Genomic DNA, 22,517 nt, shown 5'->3' with positions numbered 1-22,517 from the left:
TCTCAAGATGTAGGATTCTTTGAAAATTTGAAGTATATCTTATTTTGACCTATTCACACGTATAATTATTATTACAACTATAATTATATTGATTTAAGTTCTTTTTTTAATTATATGTATTGTGCGTCATCATTTTCATAGATCCACAAACAATGTTTACTGTTTTAATGTTTAACATATAAAAAGATTCTAAGTAAAGAGTTGTAGAGATGGTTGAGATTTTATCAAGATCATGTACCAATCAATGTTAAACCACCGTTGAAAAATGGGAAGTACTGGATAGCCATTTCGTCCTCACATGTCATTCCTCATCAGTGCTCATTCACGACCCCACATATGGGACTCGAAATCAGGACCTTCGGTCTCTCCCACGAACGCTTAACCTCTAGAACACTGAGCTGGTATCCAACAATGTTAATGTCTATCTTCATTCGGTCTATGATCGTGCCCAACTGTCCGTTCATTGTCTTCGGTGGTAACTACCGCACAGCCAACACAACTCTACTCGTCATGGCCTTGCTCTAGAACCCCGAGAACTAATTCTGATGTGTTCCATATTAGGGAAAAACAGGTGTCCTGTGCTCCCAGGTTTTCGATGGTGGTCTAACATTGATTGGTTCATAATCTCAATAGGTAAATATGAGAGTATGTTAGCGTAAACCTTCAAGAGATGTTATTTAGAGTAAACATTCTTCCCTTTTATGTTACTTATTTTATTATAATTAATGGATAATTCTATTTACCTTACAACAAAATGTCTGTTAATTAGCCCATTATATTTTATGTTCTCAGCCATATGTCTTACTAAACATACAGAACGTTCAATATGATGATGGTCATATTTTAGATCACTATTAAATATGTGAACGTGTTATATGAATTCGTAATCGCTTTTCACTCATATATGATGAAGGTACTGTTCAGAAGTTTCATTGGGTTGAAATTTGTTCAGATTTGAACATAATTTTCATCACTAGCTAACATCAGTTCCAAACAAATAAATTAACTGAGACTAGATATCGTTTTCAGGATCAATATCAAGAAATATTTTCAACTCAGGTTAATTTGTGAATCATAGAGATATGCATCCATAGCTTTCAGTGAGTAATTATCTCCTTTCTGCTTAATGAATCATACTTCCTGTGATACTTAGGAGTCCTTTGTTTTAACTTATAAAACTTTATTCGTGTTTAATAATGACCAGCCTCAAGTCACCTTTCCAAATTATGTAAAATAAATGTAAATTAACTATGGATATTTGAAATTATTACAAGATATATGTCGATGTTTCCATCCAAATATACTCACGAAAAAAATGTTCTTTAAGCTCAAAAAATGGATTTATAAATTCAATTACTTCCGCATGTCATAATAATCAAGGGGAAAAAATGCTATCTAGTTATAAATAAAAATATACCAAGTTGGATATAATACATTGGTGAAACCTCCCTCTCTCCTCCCCCCCCCAAAGAAAAGTAAAACCTACAGCACTATAATTAACTAATGCTAACAAACGGTATGTAAAAACATATTAGACAAACAGGAAAATTCAATTGAAAAATCTATTTTTATTACATTGTTGACTGTATAAATATTCATTAATTCATGGAATAATAACTAAATCTACATGCGTGGGTTTTGGTTCTCTTTTTACTTCGATCTTGTAGTATTTATATATATATACATATATTTATTTGAGTGTATGTATATTATTCTATTTCTCATTGTTAATTCTGTATACATTGCCCAAATATGAATGAATTTAAACAAATGAACTCAAAATAACCGATGGAAAAATGGACGAATCTGTGAGTAAGTACGGACACGCAATAGTAAATATGATTGTATTAACAGTTATCTATTGCTTTAGAATTTGTTTAGTTTACTATTTACTGATTGGTTGTCTGAAATAGTCAGTTCACCATATACGAGGACATTGATTATGTAAAACAAAATATTTTGATCATAATTATTATTATAGTAAAAAAAAATAGTATGTCGTAATCCATTCCTTCATTGCATTAATTTAGAAAAGAAATAAAATGAAGTAATCCTATTCATCCTCATTCGATGAGACATAAAAAACCATAAAAAAACTACTTTTGTAGAGAATTCTTTAATTAAATCTATTCCATTTAGTATTCAGTGCTTTGAGATATTAGTTAGAAATTGTGATCATTTCATGTGAAAAGGTAAGTGACAATTATAATTAAAATTTTCAACAATAATAATAATATAAATAAGTAGTACATTTGTAATGTACCAATGAGTAGAAAACTTAAATTTTCTGACGTTTCGTGACTTAGTGTAAGTCACCTCTTCAGAGAATAAATAACCAGAATAAAATTAATCATAATATTCTTATTGTTCCGTTGTACTATTCAAACTTGGATTAATTTTAATTTGGTTATTTGTTCTCTGAAGAAGTGACTTAAACTAAGTCACGAAACGTCAGAAAACCTAATTTTTCTACTCACTGGGATATTACAAATATACTACTTATTTATAACAATCTACCCAATGCTCAATTTATTCGGAATTATCAAATCAAACCTTGGTAATGATACCAATAATAATAATAATAATAATTATTATTATTATTTGATCTGAAATCTTCATTAGTTTATTAAAAGAACTTAATAACAGATACAAATAAAAGATATAACCAACTAAAAAAAATAGCAAGTACAAAGATTGGTAAAGAATAATATGAATTTATTTTATTTCGATAGATTCTCATCAGTTGCTTACAATCTAAAATATTTGAAATTCAACGTTATTACAGATATTGACATACTTATATATAAGAGGATGATTAGAAATGAATATATATATCATGATGTGGTAAAGATTCTGATAGAGTTAATGAGGTCATAATAAATTTGTTTTGGATCATTTCATTTTTGGTAATTTCATGAGTTCTGATCATTATTACTTCAATGTTCTGAAACTTTTCCTCTCAAACTTTATTTATTCGAAACAAACGATTTTTATGAACTTATTAATTCTATCGGAATCTTCATTACATCATGATACACATATTCATCTCTAATCATCTTCGTATGTATAAGTATGTCAATATCTGTAATAACGTTGATTTTCAAATATTTTAGCTTGTAAGCAGCTGATGAGGATCTGACGAAATCAAATGAATTCATATTATTCTGCAACAATCTTTGTTCTTGCTCTTCTTTAAGATAATAAAAGGAACTATGTGTATGAAAAGAAAGAAAATTGTAACTATGTTTTCCTCACTTGAATATCAGTTCAACGTTTTATTGATTTACTTGTTATCATAATCAGATTGATTTGATTTTTAAACTAATCGAGAACGCTACATTCGTCTTATGAAATAACTTAGAATGGATGAGAATTGTTGGTAATAAATAGTATTGTGTTATACATTTCGGCGTTTTTGTTACTAGTGAATATATATATAGTGACACGATAGGAAATAATTTATATGAAAATAATATTCGTCTTAATTAGTGGCTGAATTCAACATAAATCTCTGTCAAACTTCTACCTCGCGAATTAACAATATGATTAACCAGGTTAAAAATGGGAGTATTTCGTAGATATGGGAAAATCAAGATCGAAATATATCACATTTTAAATGCAAATCTGAACTCAAACTGTTGAATTACATTTCAATAGTCGAAAAATACTGTTTTTATTGATATACCTAGAACCTATGAGCTGAGTTACATTTTATTAGACAATCAAATCGGATTAATAAGAACTCTTAAACAGAATGCTACTCAATATCACCTAGTTTTCAGTGGTTTTGCTACACTGTTATCTTTATTATAATTGTATTATATAAATTTTGAAGAAATTCTTCTTGTTTGTTATCTTCCTATTATTTTTTTTACTTTTTCTAATGGTTCCTCAGATTAATAACCTCCTAATACTGTACGAGATACATATTATCTAGCTTACCTTATTGCTTCAAGGCAGTTTTGTTCTTGAATAATGTCCAAAACGAGTGTTTGTTTAAATTATGTTTAAGTGACTAAACATATTTTTCAATTATCATTACGTATCAGTAAAGTTATGCAATATCTTCTGTTTATATTCATTATTAATTGATTCCAAATTTTGATTGTTTAACAAACCAGAATGACTTCAAAATATAACCAGTCAGTATCAGTGTTAAGCGTTTGCAAAATACTTTTTCCTCTTACTTTCATTCAGCAGTTCCAGCCATTATCTTTATTAAAATACGTTTGACATTCAGAGTACAAACATAGATGAACAGAATATATTATGACATCAGATTGTAAATGCTCATTCCGTTTTTAATTCAAATCAATAGACATTTAACAACTTAACATTGGTAAGACAACAATTTATAACAACTAGTAACGGTGACACTGACTTACTTAAACCAGTCATCCATCATAGGAACATAGACCGCCGACCATGATTCTCCATCGAACTCTGTGTTGAGCAATCCTTTTGGTTTTTTTCAATTGGTATTCTTTCTTTTAATGTCTGCCTCTAATTATGAAACAAGTAAGAGTTAAATTTCACAATGTATACAAAACAACTTTATTAAAACTTTTAACTTTGTTTGTCACTAGTACTTTCCTCACTATTATCATTATTGATCATTTGAGCAAGACTGACTTCGTAATGACTATCTAATTCATCACTTCATTCGCCATCTTAATAAGAATTCTTTGTAGTCGATTACTTCATGATTTCTTGGAAAAATTAACTTAGGCTATTATTTCTTACCAGTTAACTGAATCACTACATGTCTGTTTCACAGATAATCATACCTACAAAACTTCTCGTTACTGTTAATGTACGCGTAAAATGTTTCAAATCTGAGTGAATTCGCTTCAGCACACTGGATTCGTTGTTCTTACTTTATAAACATTTATCCAGGGAATTAAGTATATGAAAAATTTGAGACTGTGCCACTAATAATAGGCTAAACATAATTTAGTAAACCAAAACAATTAGAAATTACTTCCATAACAACAAAAGATTCTATATCTTTGAATTTTCAGCTTATTTGTGTAGCCTGAGTTCTCAGATCACATTGATCACTTCTTTTATTATTTTATTACTTATTTGAACACATAAATATTGATACAAAGGGGCGCCAAATACATATGCTCCACACAAGTCACTACATTTGTTTGTGGGCTATGATACTGCTCGGATGCCCAAACCGAAGCAAATGGTTTTCTTAGGGGGTCACACCCGGAGCCTTCAACCTAAAGTTTTGATCCACAAGACAGTGGAGAGACGTCAGGAGATTCAGTCTCATGGTTGCCGGTGACCAATAATTGGTTCATACGTCATTTATTCCCCCAGGATCCTGGAGCCCATGTCCACCATTGGTATGGAATCAAGGTTTTCCAACTTCATAGCTGGACTCGCCGTATCCTCTGACCCGGTTAAAACGCCAAACATTGGCTTTTCGTTCTCTCAATTCAGTAAACAACAATCGCACCGCAAGAAGACATTAAATAGGACTTCCCTGGTAGTGGCTGTATACGCGTGACCATGTGAGAGCATTTCGAAAGGGAGACCTGACTCTCCCCAACCTCGGCTGTACCAGGGTATTTGGCGACGTCACTGAACACATAGTTTATTGATGTCTTAATTTCCATAACAATCTACCTACTGAAAAACAATTAGCAAATAATAGAAATATAAAAGATAAATTAAAATATCATTTCCATTAGTAGTGATTAACTGATTAAAATCTAATATTATTGTGATCTAAACTTTTTATGTTCTACAGTTAATTTTTTTTAACAAAACATAATCAAAATACACTTGATATTGTTTTACTTGAATCTTCCCATTGATGTTTTTGGACTGAAATTGATCAGTCTCTTATTGGCATACGCACAGTATGCACATTTGCCAATAAGAGACTGATCAATTTCAGTCCAAAAACATCAATGGGAAGATTCAAGTAAAACAATATCAAGTGAATTAAACTTCAACCCATTGCACAAGCAAGTGGCTATCAGGACTCAGTAGCTAAGTGGATAACGCGATGGCGTTTGAAGCGAACGGTACTGAGTTCGAGTCCCAGAGTGAACAACAACTCTGAGATGCAGGTACATCCAGCTGACGAGTCCCAAACAGGACGAAACGCGCGTCCTGGATTCCACTGCTAGCCACTGTCCATCTTTGCTTATAATAATCAACATACTTTTAAATTCTGATATTATTTATTATAAACACAATTTGTTTTTGTACCATTTCTATTTATTAAAGCTGTGGAGATGACTAGAACAGAATTAAAGTTTGTATATCTATCATGTCATATTATTGATTTGATTCATGTTCTGTATTGATTACGTTCTCTTCAGTACTCTGCAGTCTAAAATAGCCAATTCGTTTCTAACTGTTATATTACATGTTATATTGATCCATCCTTTCGATATGGTAGATAAATACTACTTTATACGATTCATTGTTAGTTTATATATATATATATAGACAGAGAGAGAGAGAGGAGAGAGAGATGTAATGCGACTTCATAAAATCATGTGGATAGAAACTTAAGAAAATTATAAAAATATACAAACCAGATCTCGAAGCTACAATATCACTGATTAGTTGATTAAATTAGCTAGTTCATAAGGGAGCAAAATAAAAGTCAAAGAAAGTGAATTATAGTACATTTAAGCAAACAAGAAATACATTTTAAATAACGTTTCTATTTAGAAATTAAACACCAGGAATAACTTTTTACGGACTTACTAGATATTGATTTTTGAATTGCGAATATAACAAAACACTTAAATGGCATGAATTATTCATTAATTTTAAACAAATAAAGATATAAATTGGCCTTGGCGGAGTTTTGTTTTCTGTGTTGGATGACTTGGTCATGGATCTTTCATCGTTATTCTGAACGATATCATTAGCATAAACTTCAGGTAGTAGTGTAGTGTTTGATTTTCACTACACATGGCTGACAGCTTGTTCTGTAGACCTCGATGTTGATTGATTACTATTGACCTTTAGGATCAATAATCAAATCAATGGAAGATACAATCAAAAAGATGTAAACAATGACAGATTAAAGGTCAACAAGATTCAATCAAAACGGAGGCCTACATAACAAGCTATGAGCCATATATGGAGAAATTCAAACACTACACTACTACCTGTAGTTCGTGTTAATGATATCGTTCAGAATAATGATGAAAGCTCCATGACTAAACCATCCAACTCGAAGAATAAAACTCCATCAAAATCATCCACCTGAACTACAAATCTTCACCATTTCATAGAAATCGATCTTTATAGTTCCATTCATATTTCATTTTGATTATATTATATTATTTTGTAGGAAATATTGGGTTTATGATAAGGATTACCTTACATAGTATTCAAACTTTAATATATAATAACTTTTTAAGTAAAAGGAAAATGTGAAATGTTTGACTATTGTAAATATTTATACAAAACCATATTTTATTGAAGTAATGAGATGATATAATTCATTTACCTCTCTCCATAAACTATATTATTCAGCTTTCCGTGTTAACTTTTTGTTGTATAATATAATCAGCTAAGATAATAAATAAATTCAGAACGACCAGGTGATAATTATATATTAACGACTGTATAAAGCAGATTTTATATTTCAAGTGTAGATGAAATTATTTATGATTCCATATTTCACAGATTGTAATCATGAGTCACTTGAAGCTAAACCACCATGGAAAACTTGGAAGCACTGGAAGGCCGTTTCGTTCTAGTATGGGACTTCCCAGCGGTGCGCATCCACGATCCCGCACCCCGCCGCGAGATTCGAAACCAGGAACTATCAGCCTCGCGCCAAGCTCTTAACCAACTAGACCACTGAGCCGGCCGGCATCAAACAGTGTTAATTTCTAACTCCAACCAATCCACAAAGTTGCGCCACCGTACACCACTGTTATCAGTGAGTTGATATCTCACAACAGACCTGGTTAAACTCCACTAGTAACGGCTTCTCACTAGAACTCCACTGGTATCTCTTGAAGTCAGTCACTAGTGAGCAGATGATTATTATCAGAAGGGGTTTGTGGAGATTTTAGAAATTTCACAGATTAGAATCAAAAATCTCCACAAACCCCTTCTGATTCAATATTTATTTTGTAATGAAATAACTGTCTATTAATAAATAAATAACTAATAATTTCGATATATTAACCATTAATCTGTTCGTTTCTTTTTGTTTCATGATTATAATAAATCAAAATCTAAATAAATGAAGTATGCCACTTACACAGAATTCATTTAATGAAGCAATCGATACAGTACAAATAAATGATGATCAAGTGACAGAAATGGTTTGGTTTAAAAGTTCAGTAGTTAAAATTGTATTATTTGTACTTGGAGCAATTTTACTATGTTCCATTGTGTTGATACTTTTAGCCACAGCTTTAACACATACAGCATGGTTTCTTCGAAGAAGACGTTCTATTCATAAACGTTTAGATTCATCAAATAGATCAAAATTAGAAATGAAAGATTATATGTTACATTATTTCTGTTTTGCTGTCGAAGCGCTTGCAATAAACTCTGTAAATGATAGTGAAACTTCGTTAAAACATACAAAAATTTTTGCTTACAAAAAAAGTGAAAATTCCTTTGAACAACCATCATTACCTTTACGATTTCAACCTGAAAAACTATATGGAACGACAACAGTATTGCACAAAGATAGAAGTCGAAAAGGAAGTTGTATTAATTTACCATTTCATCCACAAGAAAATCAATTTAGAAAGAAGTCTATGTTTGATAGTTTTGTATTTTCTGATCAGAGGAGATATTCTAAGCCGTTGGATTCAAATAGCTTGTTAAGAAGCAACCTCTCTATCCATCACTCTCATTTAGCCGGTAGTGAGAAAAATTCTTCGGAATTAATCAAGTCAGTAATAGCTTCGAAGTTGGAACCACAGGATATTCCACAACATTTTTCAATTTTGTCTAATCAATCTTCTTTCGATCGAAATAGTAGTCGTAAAACATCAGTATCAACTGATGATACAAAGTGTTGTGCTCCGAATGAAGGGGATATATGTCTTGCTGTCCCCATAGTTACACGTAGAGCTTCAGCAACGGACTATGAGCTTCTCGATAGTCGTTTAGGTAAATCTAAAAGATTGTTAGATACTCCGATATCCATAACTGTGACTGACACTCAAGCTGAGCTAGATGGTAAATTAACCTTAAAAAATGATGATATACATGCATTGGGTACTCCAGGGTTATTTTTAGAAGACCAAAAGTTTACTCGTCGAAACAGCTTTCTCTCTTATTCTACAGCTGTCGAGGTCAATGGCAAAGAGGATCAAGAACCTACTGATGATGATAAGTATTTTCATCCATCTGCTGAAATACAAAACAAGATAGTAAGCTCATCTTCATTTTTCAGTGGACTGCAAACAAACGAGTCTATATTACTGGATACGGATACTGATAAACAGAAAATCATGTATAAACGACTTCCACCTGTTATCACTTATGACTGGATCAAATTCCCTGCTGGGATTATGGCTATTGGTGTAAAGTATTCTTCACATGTTAGTAGTAATCAAGATCACATCTTAGTCACACTGCACACAGGTAAAAATCTGCTATCTCCTCGCTTATGGCATAAAACAATTTTTTGTGTTTACTGTACTATATCTAATAAAGAAATTACTCAAACATTCACTGTTCACAGTAAAGAAACCGAATTCGGTTGTCCACAGTTTTTAAATCATAATGAGATTTCAATGAATATACCAGTAAGAAGATGTTCAATCTTATCTGGAGCACATAATATTGAAGCACCAAAAATACATATAAAATTGAAAATTTTCGAATCCATTCCTAAGTGGTCTGGTGATAAAGAATATTATCACGGATCTTGTAGTATGTCAACAGAAGAACTTTCGAACGGTCAAAAGGAATTTGAACACATCGGATGGTGTCTAGTTGAAGAAGCTTATCCAGTAAGTTATTGATTTTCTTTACAAAACGGGTCTGATTTCTTCATGATCACTTTTAACGAGCTAGTAGACAGTTCAACATTATAATTTCTGGTATAGATTGATTAGGTTTACCTGTAAAACGTTTGAAATATTTAATGATCATAGTTAACTAAATAATACTTTAAGGTAGAAACCACACAATAATTTAGGAAGATTTTCAAGGAATAAATTTATCTCAATAATAAAAAATTACATATATTTTTATCAGAAAGAACTAACTACCAAGATATTCAACGGGTTGATGTCTTAATTAGAAAACGTTGAATCATTATCAACAAAATAGACTTAAGTATCGATAAGGAGCAAATATAAACTTTATATTGAAATACAAATATATTGTATTATACCTTGAAGTTGGCATCGAAAACTAGAAATGAAAACAATCAAACAATAACTAACAAGCGCTCCATCCATCCGTTGAATAATTGAGTTTTAGAAGTTGTTTTGTCTGATTTACAAGTTCGTTGTCAATACGAGTCATTATTTGAACTTCCCTACACTAATCTAATTTATTTTATAGTATATAAATTCGGTTATCAATCCTAAACCACGAAAAGATCCTATCAGTTTATATCGTCTTAAATAGTTTTATTTTGCAAAAAATCATAAACAGTTTGTTGTAAAACTGAACTATTAATATAAATGAAGTGACAATAATTTGATGATTAAAATAACCCATAATGTCATTGAATAAGAAAAAGATAATTCAGCGAAGAAAAGTTTTCTTTTCGACGAAATCATTTACTTAAGCTGTACATTCGTATATATATAGTAATATGGAAAATATATATGTTTATAGGAAGACAGAAAAGATTGCATCACAAAAATGAATTCGAGAATAAATAACAAGTGAGGTTACGTACTAGTCAAGGAGTAAGGAAGAAAATAATTCATGGGTCTAATCGACAGATATGAAGAAAAGCGACTAACACAAAGGTCATAATAATAGACTGAATAATATGCAGGAAAACTTGCATAAGGTAGCAATAATAATAACTCATTAGAGTTTTAAATGCAAAACAGTAATTTAAAAAATTCACTAATACTCAAATAAAAGTGCAGAAAAACAAGCAGAAAACAAAACCCCAGAAACATACCCATTAAAGGAATTAGGGCCAAGGAAGGATGAAAGGTTGGACAAATCGTTTTTGCACGCAAAGTCCAGGCTTCAGTTCATGGATTACCAATGCCTCAGCAGTGCATAAACTATTGATACAAGCCCCCCCCTTCGATCCAGTTCCTTTGACTCTGTAGATTACTTTAAAAGAAGAGTCGTTTGGAGCGATGTGTCAGTAGTTAATTAAATGCTCCTGTATCGAACTAGTAATTGTTTTGCATTCTCCTCTTAAAAGCCAAGCCCGATAGTGTTTCGAGATGCGTTTGGACGGCGATGGATTTGTGCAGCCTATGTAACGTGCTCCACACGAGCAAGTAAATTTATAAATACACATTGATGTGGCCCAAAGCGGAAGTTTATCCTTAACACATTCCCAAATGGTAGGTCGGCTAGCGAAAACAATTCGGAGTTTAGCTGCGTAAAATGTTTTATTCAACGATAAATTATCTTCTTCCTTACTCCTTGATTAGTACGTAACCTCATTTGTTATTTATTCTCGAATTCATTTTTGTGATGCAATCTTTTCTGTCCTCCTATAAACATATATATTTTCCATATTACTATATATATACGAATGTACAGCTTAAGTAAATGATTTCGTCGAAAAGAAAACTTTTCTTCGCTGAATTCTCTTTTTCTTATTCAATAACTTGATGATTTTATTAACACTTCTTTTGACAACTCTAGATTTCTAAAGAAAATTTATTAATGATTAAAGCAATATTAATGATAATTGATAGAATTTGTTTCACTTCAGTTATGGTTTTCGGTATTAGATCGTTTGGTCAAAGAAATAACGATAGAGCTTTATTATAACTATTCATCTTATAAAGTATAATTTATCCCTAAGTAACTGTAATGTTTCTTGATTGATAATTAACAGATATCTACTGTCAAGATATTCACAAACTGAGAAAGTTATAGAATCCACATTTGTAAATATGAAGTAATTTTTTTTTATTGTAGCATGTTAATTAAATTGTAATAAAATGATAGCTTTTTGATGGAGTTTTTTTCTTTAAGCTGGATGGTTTGGTCGTGATCAAATCATCCACCTGAGCTACAAATCTTCTCTACCATTTCAAAATAATAACTAACTCATTCAACCATTTTACTGAATAGTATTGTTCTAACATTTCAAAAGATTATTTCTATCAATGCCATTATATTGAGATATTTTTGTTTGCTTATTCAATTCATTATTATACTAATCATTGGATATTGAAAATTTCCATTTTTTTGTTTTATATATTTTGAACTATTGAGTATTGTGGTATATCTGTCACCAGGTAGACATCTTTTCAACATCTGATGAGTCTTTTGTATGTAAAATAAAATATTAGAATGATATTTCAACTATTTTTAATTCTACTGTTGTTATTTACAATAATGATTTTTCACAGTTGCATTTAAGACTAACATTTTAAGTTAATTCACAAGCTTTTTGTAAGCAATGATAGATAGTGGCTAGCAGTGGAATCCAAGACGCGCGTTTCGTCCTAAGTGGATAACGCGATGGCGTTTGAAGCAAACAGTGCTAGGTTTGAGTCCCGGAGTAAACATCAACTGTTAGATGCAGGTCCATCCAGCTGACGAGTCCCAAATAGGACGAAACGCACGTCCTAGATTTCACCGCTAGACTATCCATCTTTGCTTGCAAAAAGTTTGTGAATTAAGGCAATATCGAGGCATACGCACAGTATGCACATATGCCAATAACAGACTGATCAATTGCAGTCTTAAACCTCGATGGGAAGATACAAACCAAACAATACCAAGTGAATCTAACATTTTTAGGTTTATGAAAATACTTTAAATTAGGGTTAAGTAATAGCTAAACTCAACTGATTAATCAATAAACAAAACAAGTGTACAATTTACCTATGATTATGGTAAACCGTCGTAAAGATTTTTCTATAATTCACATTAAACAAATAATTGTACGTAAATACCTAAAAACAATTATGACATATAGTTTGTTTTATGTTGAAGAAATTGTAACAATTTCAGTCATCACTGATTAACATTATTTGAACTAACTTTGTTTATCTACTATATATTTGATAATCTTGATAAAATTTTGTTTGATAGTTGACTGATACTTCGAAAACAACCTCTATGTATTAAACAGAAAAAGTACTTAAAATCTAACTGGATCATTCAATCTAGTATCAATTTTAACCTAGTAGACATTGGTATACAAACTTCAAATTACCACATAAGTTTAGTAAACAATTGTTTAATGAATTTAATTGTTTTGTAAGGTGATACTTTATTTGTTACAATTATAGATAAATAAAAGAAATGAAATGATTTAATTACATTGCAGTTTCATAATTTTCATATAAATATGAAGAGCAGTCATTTATTATGATGGAATAAACTTCAAAATTGTGCATGGATGACAGTTGACAGACTCGTTCGAGGTAAAGACCGGTGTCAGGCAAGGTTGCTTACTTTCACCCTTCCCCTCTCTCCTAGTGATCGACTTGATCATGAAGACATTAACATCTGAGGGAAAGCATGGGATACAGTGGACAGCTAGGATGAAGCTGGACGATCTAGACTTCGCAGATGATCTGGCTCTTCCATCACACACTCAACAACAAATGCAGGTGAAGACGACCAGTGTAGCAGCAGCCTCAGCAGCAGTAGGTCTCAACATACACAAACGGAAAAGTAAGATTCTCCGATACAACACAGAATGTGCCAATCAAATCACACTTGATGGAGAAGATTTGGAAGATGTAAAAATCTTTACATATTTGGGCAGCATCATTAATGAACAAGGTGGGTCTGATGCAGATATGAAAGCGCGGATCGGTAAAGCAAGAGCAGCAGATTTACAACTGAAGAACATCTGGAACTCAAAACAAATGTCAACCAACACCAAGGTCAGGATTTTCAATACAAATGTCAAGACAGTTCTACTGTATGGGGCAGAAACCTGGCGAACTACGAAAGCCATCATCCAGAGGATACAAGTGTTTATTAACATTTGTCTAAGCAAAATACTTCGGATCCGTTGGACAGACAATATCAGCAACAACGTACTGTGGGAGAGAACAAACCAGATCCTAGCGGAGGAAGAAATCAGGAAGAAGCGCTGGAAGTGGATAGGACACACATTGAGGAAAGCACCGAACTGTGTCACAAGACAAGCCCTCACTTGGAATCCCCAAGGCCAAAGGAGAAGTGGGAGACAAAAGAATGCGTTACGCCAGGAAATGGAGACAGACATGAGAAAGGTGAATAAAAATTGGATAGAACTGGAAAGGAAGGCCCAGGACAGAATGTGTTGTAGAATGTTGTTCGGCGGCCTATGCTCCATTGGGGGTAACAGGCGTAAATAAGTATCAGTCATTTATTAATCTAAAAATTCTTAAAAGAAATCTCATGGATGAATACTGGCTTTTTCTATTAGAAGAATTATTGAGAATACAACAACAAAACAATATTGACCATTCATAAAAACACCAACGAGTTTTGTGATTCAAACTTCATATCGAAAAAGAAATATGATTCATATCAACATGGTTTGAAACAATAGAAACTACTTTATCAACATGGATCCATTTGATTTTGGAAAGTATAAATAATTCAAAAAGGTCCTTTTAATATTGAAGGAAAATGAATAGTTGAAGAACTTCATGTATTTCTAAAATATGCAGCATTCAAAACGGAAAAGAAGATCACACTATCTAATCAATCTGAAAAGTTTTGAGCGAATCTTAAATAACTTATTCACAATCACACCATAAAGATATTCAAGATATACAAATCTAACATTTTGTTGGACTCACTAACAGATAAGCAGATAGATCAAAGCTATTTCATGTACAAATGCCTTTGACATGAAATGGTGAAATTTGCTTATTTCTGATAAAAAAATTTTAATTATTTGTTATTATACATACAACGTGGGAATTAACTAGTCAATAATGTTAAATACTAAACATATCTGCTACTGTGGATGCTTCACCATTAACTGATGAATATCAAAAATCTGATTTGATCGGGAAATTGTAAAGGAAGTTAGAAGTTTCAGTAGTCGAGATCAAGAGTCATTTGAAGCTAGACCACTACGGAAAACCTGTAAGTACTGGACGGCCATTTCGTCCTATTGCGGGACTCCTCAGCGGTTCAACTCCACTACCCCCCTCGCAGGATTCGAACCCAGGACCTATCAGTCTCGCGCACGAGCGCCTGACCACTAGATCACTCATGTCAATGGTGGATGTGTCGCTCGATTTCGTGGATTGGTCAGAGTTACACATTAACACCGTTGGATGCCGACCAGCTCAGAATAAATAAATAACAAATGAAATTAACACAAGTTTGAATAGTAGTAGTAGAAAGGAAACAATGTAGAATATTTTTGGTACAATCAAAATCATAATAGGTCTGAATATGTCAATGTCAAGTTATTCTTGGTCAAGGTGATTTTGTATGACCTGTTACTGTATTAATTTGTATGTCAGAGTGTGGGTATGAGAAAATGTATGCATTTGTAAAATCAAATAGTGGGGTTGAAATTAGGTGTGTATGTGTAGATTGTGTTGAAAACAAATAACGTCAGATATCGTTGTTTGGATAAATTGCCCACTTTGGATGAATATTCAGGCCTTCTTTCTTATTGAGGGCAGAGGGATTTAGCATTATGTGGAACGCTTCGGCTACTCACCTCTCTTTGTAGTTGGAAAAACCTTCTGAATGATCATGATATTTTTAATATCAATTATTGAAACTAGCATATACTGCTATATCGCACATTTGATTTTTATCATGAATATAATAACATGAATTCAAAACACCGGAATCTGCAATTTGTACAGAATAAATGAGGTTTCATGTGTCCGGTGCGCCTGGTGCGCAAATATGTAAATTAGCACACAACCAAGGTTTCTGAATTAAGATTGACTCAGCTTCTATCATCAAACAACAGTGTATAAGATACATAGATGCATACATACTAACAAAAATAAATCCGAAAAGAATTACAATCTATGCAAGAGAATAAACTTTTCTAAGTAAATAAATACAATAGGCTTGTGATTATTATAAGGTAGGGAGCTTGAATGTAAAAGCACAGAATATTCGTTCGGATTTAAATGACATAGTTATTATTCAGACAAAGTTTATAAACACATTATAATGATTTTTAGTTAAAAAGTTTCACCTCTCACCTTATCAATTCATTACTTTTGTAAATTTCTATTTTAGAATAATAAACATTCCCATTGTGAAAATTAGAACAACACATATAAGCTTATATGTGTTGTTCTAATTTTCACAATGGGAATCTTTAATATTCTAAAATCGTGTGAGGACCCTGTTGCATTTAAGACACTCAATGAGTTTCTGAAGTTTAATGCACGTCTCACAGAAGCAAAAACGAGCTTAGAAGTTGCTATTAATTGTATACAATGTAATAGATATCCTAAATTTTTATTTATTTGTGTATCACTTTTAAAAAAACACCATAATTTCACTTGTCACCATGCATAATTCAATCATATTTGTAACACTTTATAGGCAATACGTTTATCAGGTGATATGTTAATTTCAATATGTCGTAATCAAAGCAAAGGATTTGTTAATATTCGAATACATGAAATAAGAAATTTACAATTTCTTTCATATGGAAGATGGAGAATTGAAAACTTGAACGATGCGTTAAATAGCAGAGCTTGTAAGTAATTATAAAATTCTTTATATATATGTATATATCTAGTTTGTCTTGTAAATAATTAATTCATAGATTCATTATTAAAGCTAATATAAGTCTTCTTGAATAAAATGCGACACTAGTTGGACTGAAAATGCGTTGTCGCAATGATGTGCACTTATTCTGATATTTATCGTCATAAAATATCAAACTTGAGTGGTTCCGAATATCAAATTAATGGTTTGGAGAATGAATCAATAATTCTCATCTCTGTATACTAATATCTGTCAAATCATCATAGCTTTGAGAATTTTACTTTGATAGTAATAATATGACTTACAATGCAACAGAAAAGCGTAAATAAAGGAAATGATTCTCCTGATTACCTAACTTCAAAGTTAGTCGTCAAAGCATTAGAAGACCTTGCTGTAGTCAAGGAGAAGACTGATGTGTACTTTAAATGAACTGTTTCTTTATTATAAAACTTTATACGATACCTTAAATATTCTATTACACATACTGCTCAGTAACTTTATAATAATAAAAATTTATAACACTGAATTACAGTTAGTGGATTGTGTAAAACTATATACAATAGAATTGCTGATATGTAAGCCTAGTCACGTAAGATTTATTAGAAATAATTAAAAACAATACTCTGAGAATTAGTCGATCATTATTCACTCCCGAGTATTTCATGTTCTAATTTATCACCTAATACCTACGCTGTGTTCACCAGAACCTTATCAGAAATAAATAAATAGAACATAAATCGATTTTCTTCAGTAATCGATATTGGATGACAAAACAAAACTTAAGATTTGAACTGTAAACTGTAACTACGATAATTTTGGAACCTAATTAACAAGTGCACTTACTAATGATCATTACAGCTAATCATCAACTCAATGTCAATTAGTCAGTAGCGCGTGAGTTTACAGTATTTTAAATTTAAGATTATTTCGTGAACATAATCATAAGTGATCAAGGACGTTATCCAAGAGTGAAGGAAGGTAGGTATAAAGATTTTTGATAAGTTCAACAATAACATATTTCAAATTATTTACTAAATAATGTCTTCATATGTCACAATCACTCTGCTAACATTTATCAGTGTATTACATCATGGTCAATCATTACTTATCCCATTAATAACTGTAAACTAATAAGCATTTTAGTTAATTTATTATAACTTTATTATTAATCGTAACTCATACTTATCAGTAAAGAGCTATGGTAAAAATCTACCACCATTAACTGCTTTTCGTTTAGTTTTCTTTTCTATATGTTTTAATCCAAACACTTACTCTAATAGAATATACATAGAGACGTTTAATGTGAGTCGTTGAGTTAGTTCTGCATGTACTAACAACAATGAACATTATAGTACATTTATTACGTAAGTTGTTTTCTGTGCACAGTACTCTCAAAGTCAACACATACATGATGAAAAGAATGTTGAAAGAAACTCATGTGATTAGGAAATACATTCACATGTAATTCCAGTGAAGTTGTTACAAACATCCTATTTACTTAATTTCCCAGTACTGTTTTCCAATTAATTGTCCCTATGCGAACTGTCATTTAATCATAGTGTCTAAATGACTGAAGATATTATATAAGCTTCTAATAAAAAGAGTAGTTAGAGATAAGAATCTCACTGATTTCGATTGTTTATTTACCTTCATCCTTGACACTTCAGAAACTAGATAAATATCTTAACGAATCAATAATGTTTTGATAAATAGATAAGCTTTGACGTAGTGCACAAACAACCTCTGTGTTGCTTTATGTCAATAAGATTACCAATCTTTGTACACTTTTCAAATAGTAGGTTATTTGAAAATGATTTGAATATAAAAACACCAGAAGTTAAAATAATGTAAATAAAGACATTAGGTTAAATAAATGGTATTTAGATTTTGATTTGAAGAAAATTATCTATCGAATAACTATGGTGTTTGTTATTTTTCATTCTCTGAAAATCATAAAAATGTTTCTGGTTAAAAGGATGCTTAGTCAGACTTGAAGATTGGGCAATTGTAATTATGAAAAACAAACATATTTTCTAGGAATCAATTATCTGTTTCTAATATTCTCACCACACATATAATTCTATATTTCATAGCCAAATACTTAGAAGTGATCAACCAAATTTTAAAAAGTATAACTCATAAGTTCCAGAAAAATGACAATAATAATAAATATGCACGAATGATATTTTGTTAATTCTATAGTTTGAACAGTTCCATATTTCACAAATTGAAATTATGAGTCAATTGAAGCTAGACCACCATGGAAAACCTGGAAGCACTAGACGGCTATTTCGTTCTAGTATGGGACTCCTCAGCAGTGCGCATCCACGATCCCGCACTCCGCGAGATTCGAAGCCGTTACTAGTGGAGTTCAACCAGGTCTGTTGTGAGATATCAACTCACTGATAACAGTGGTGTACGGTGGCGCAACTTAGTGGGTTGGTTGGAGTTAGACATTAACACTGTTGGATGCCGGCCGGCTCAGTGGTCTAGTTGGTTAAGAGTTTGGCGCGAGGCTGATAGTTCCTGGTTTCGAATCTCGCGGCGGGGTGCGGGATCGTGGATGCGCGCTGCTGATGAATCCCATACTAGGACGAAACGGCTGTCGAATGCTTCCAGGTTTTCCATGGTGGTCTAGCTTCAACTGACTCATGATTTCGATCAGTGAAATTTCTAAAATCTCCACAAATCTCTTCTGTTTCATATTTACTTGCTCAGAATGAACGTTTCATTATAATAAACATTTTAGGTAAGTTCCCTAAAATCTTCAACCATAAATATTTTAATTATGCCATTCCGTTTTGTTCATAGATGAAATGACAGTATATAGCTGTTTGATTAATGCTGGCCATATAATTAAGTCAATCAAGGCAACAACAATCCATCATCCTTCTCGAAGAACTTCAAAACATTATGAAACAGATGTAGACAAATCAACAGAAAACAAGCTATGCGAAGCAAAAACTACTGAGACAAAATCTAACAACTTCACACTGGTTGATTGTTTTGTTCACTTTAGTCTACCTACAGTAAAAAAATCTGTTGGTAGACATTTAGCAGTTAAACATGGTATAACGATATACGTAAAAGGTAAACTACCGATTTCAGATTTAATACCTTATGAATGCTTGAATCAACTTAAACAAATGTCAATTACTAGTACACGTGTATTAAATGCTATTGGTGAATGCCATTTTGGTGATTATGGCTTCCAGAGTGATTCAATTAAAGATTTTAACAGACCACCTTCATGCCATTCTAGTCAAGGCTTTTCATTTTGGAATGACGCAGGTTCGCGTAATGGAACTCGTATATACCAGTGGTTACGTATTGAATGATGATCATAAATACTACGCTTTTAATGTAATTCAGTTAAAGAATCCAATGCAGCATTCTTGGAACTGTACAATTTTGAATGTCATAATTATTCAGCAACTTACATCTCACTTCATTTTAACAAGTGTCGTCTATTTTTCAACTTAAATTAAGAGACCTCCTGAGTAATCAGAAATGATTCTTTTTAAGGATATATTTAAATAATTAAATGTGTTTGTCTTATGAAGCAGAACTCGTTAATCATTAATGTAATAATGTCATCGATCGTGTCATTAATCACAGAAACATACCTAAACTTCATCAACATTCCATTGAAAAGCAGTAACAATTAGTTTCTTTAAAATTATTTTATTCATTCATTTACAATACGTTTCCATTTATTCAGTTGTCAGTAATATGCCATAGTGATTAATATTGTCTTGTCTAACAATTTTGGGAAAAAGTATCTCGTATGTGTTGTTTGCTTCATCAAAGGAAATAAACTCACTACTAAAATAATAAACGTTTTTCTTGGTAGAAATGTAAGAAAAAAACTATTTTATTTTGCAAAAACCACATGAAAAACTCTATGTTCAGTTCTTTATCAAAATGATATGATAAGTATCAAAAACATTATCAAGATAAATGGCATGCTGTGACGTTGAACAATGTCATTACTTCTTACGTCATTATTACGTTACAAACAAGATTGGATTACCAAGATTCTTAGATTATATATATACTAAATTAATGACATAAATGAATTTTATATTATACATTCTGCATACATCCTAAGTTATGGTTTCCACCTAAAAAGCTAAATGACAAATTTGCTGGTGGTTTAATAATTCCAATAGTTTTATAATGATAGTTCTTGATCTATTTGATTGAGGATTTTTAAAAAAAGTGTAAATTATTGTAACGAGGCAAAGTACAGACTTGAAATATTCACTGCTGAAGTATCCTAATAACACATGAAACAGGTTATTATTTACTCTTAGGATGAAATACGTTGACTAATAGTGACTTTTGACTATTTTTAAATTTCACTTTATTTTAGATCTTTGACAAAAGACACTGTACATCAATTAGTGTTGGGAAATTGAAAATATCAGAAGGGGTTTTGTGATGATTTTAAAAATGTCAATAGTTGAAACCATGAGTCAACTGAAGCCAGACCACCATGGAAAACCTGAAAGCATTGGACGGCCGTTTCGTCCTAGTATGGGACTCCTCAGCAGTGCGCATCCACGATCCTGCACCCCGCCGCGAGATTCGAACCCAGGACCTATCAGTCTCGCGCCAGGCGCTTAACCAACTAGTTAATAATAAATCAGAGAGGGGGTTTGTGGATATTATAGTAATTTCAATAGTTGAGATCATGAGTTAATTGAAGCTAGATCATCATGAGAAATCTGTAAGCACTGAACAGCCCATACTAGGACGAAACGAAAGTCCAGTACTTCCAGGTTTTCCATGGTGGTCTAGCTTCAGTTGATTCATGATCTCAACTATTGAAATTACTATAATATCCACAAACCCCCTCTCTGATTCATTATTAAATAAATTTCTAAGTTGTAAAATTCTATGATAAATATAAAGTAGTGAAGTCAAATAAACCACTAGTTTATTCTCTTTCATGTTTTGATAAAAGCGTCTAATATATTTTTATCACAATGAAAACTTTCGTTTTTCATATTTATTTACTTTGTTTTTCACGAAATAACATGGGAAACTAATGGAGTGATAAGTTATAATCCTCTAAAACATCACTGAACATAATTTTTTTAGGGAGGGATTTCAAATATTAATACTTTATAATTGTTGAAACTAATTGCGTGAATGTCTTGTCATCTAAGTTTCCTCATGAAGTATCGTTGAAATATCAATATAATGTGTTATTTTGTAGCATACAGGTTCGATCTCTGTTATTTTATAAAAATATAACTATGCTAAGCTATGTAGAGGCATGCAAGTGTTACACTTACATGCTTTCCGAGGAGACGATTTCCTTCCTGATCACTTATTTATATTGAATATTTAATATACACAATAAATTTTTAGTCATAGTAACAAATCTATAAACAGTATAAAATGTAATAATAAAAACAAGTGGGATATGTTATCGTTTTTAGTTCAGTAGACATTATTTGAATTTTTGGCTCTGTTCACCTATAGACAAAACAAAATATCTTAAATATAACCTTGTTTATCTATAGATTTCTAATTGATAATTTTATCCAGCTGAATGAAGATATGGAAAGCTTGATGTTATGTTTAATTTGCACAGTTATTAATGTTGAAGAAGCCCTTATTCTAGCTTCTGAACAGGCCAGTTTATCCGTTGTTCTTAAGTCACGTTTTGACCTTGT

The 22,517-nt window shown here is 31.8% G+C and overlaps 2 protein-coding genes across 2 annotated transcripts in view; both read left to right on the top strand.

Annotated features, from left to right (window-relative positions):
* Nucleotides 1-1,985: 1,985 nt before the first annotated feature.
* MS3_00004215 (uncharacterized protein) lies at nucleotides 1,986-21,803 on the top strand. The gene is made up of 4 exons (XM_012938097.3): nucleotides 1,986-2,192; nucleotides 8,246-9,971; nucleotides 16,663-16,819; nucleotides 19,642-21,803. The coding sequence occupies exons 2-4, from the start codon at nucleotides 8,247-8,249 to the stop codon at nucleotides 20,166-20,168; spliced, it is 2,409 nt and encodes an 802-aa protein (XP_012793551.1). The 5' UTR covers nucleotides 1,986-2,192; nucleotide 8,246; the 3' UTR covers nucleotides 20,169-21,803.
* Nucleotides 8,247-22,517, top strand: part of MS3_00010470 (uncharacterized protein) — a gene marked incomplete at both ends in the record, with an annotated part of 63,409 nt that continues 49,138 nt past the window's right edge. Inside the window, 3 exons of the mRNA XM_051218831.1 lie at nucleotides 8,247-9,971; nucleotides 16,663-16,819; nucleotides 19,642-19,652. Of these exons, the coding sequence (XP_051072247.1) occupies nucleotides 8,247-9,971; nucleotides 16,663-16,819; nucleotides 19,642-19,652 (1,893 nt within the window). The remainder of the gene's footprint in view (nucleotides 9,972-16,662; nucleotides 16,820-19,641; nucleotides 19,653-22,517) is intronic.

Source organism: Schistosoma haematobium, chromosome ZW, assembly GCF_000699445.3.
Source record: "Schistosoma haematobium chromosome ZW, whole genome shotgun sequence".
In the NCBI taxonomy this organism is placed as follows: Eukaryota; Metazoa; Platyhelminthes; class Trematoda; order Strigeidida; family Schistosomatidae; genus Schistosoma; species Schistosoma haematobium.
Note: the sequence above shows the minus strand (reverse complement) of the source record. Positions and strands in the feature narration are given on the sequence as shown.

Coding starts and splice junctions, on each gene's coding strand:
- MS3_00004215 (XM_012938097.3), top strand. CDS start 8,247: ATGCCACTTACACAGAATTCATTTAATGAAGCAATCGATACAGTACAA. Junction 9,972..16,662: donor TAGTTGAAGAAGCTTATCCA/GTAAGTTATTGA, acceptor AACACTTTATAG/GCAATACGTTTATCAGGTGA. Junction 16,820..19,641: donor TGCGTTAAATAGCAGAGCTT/GTAAGTAATTAT, acceptor TTTTGTTCATAG/ATGAAATGACAGTATATAGC.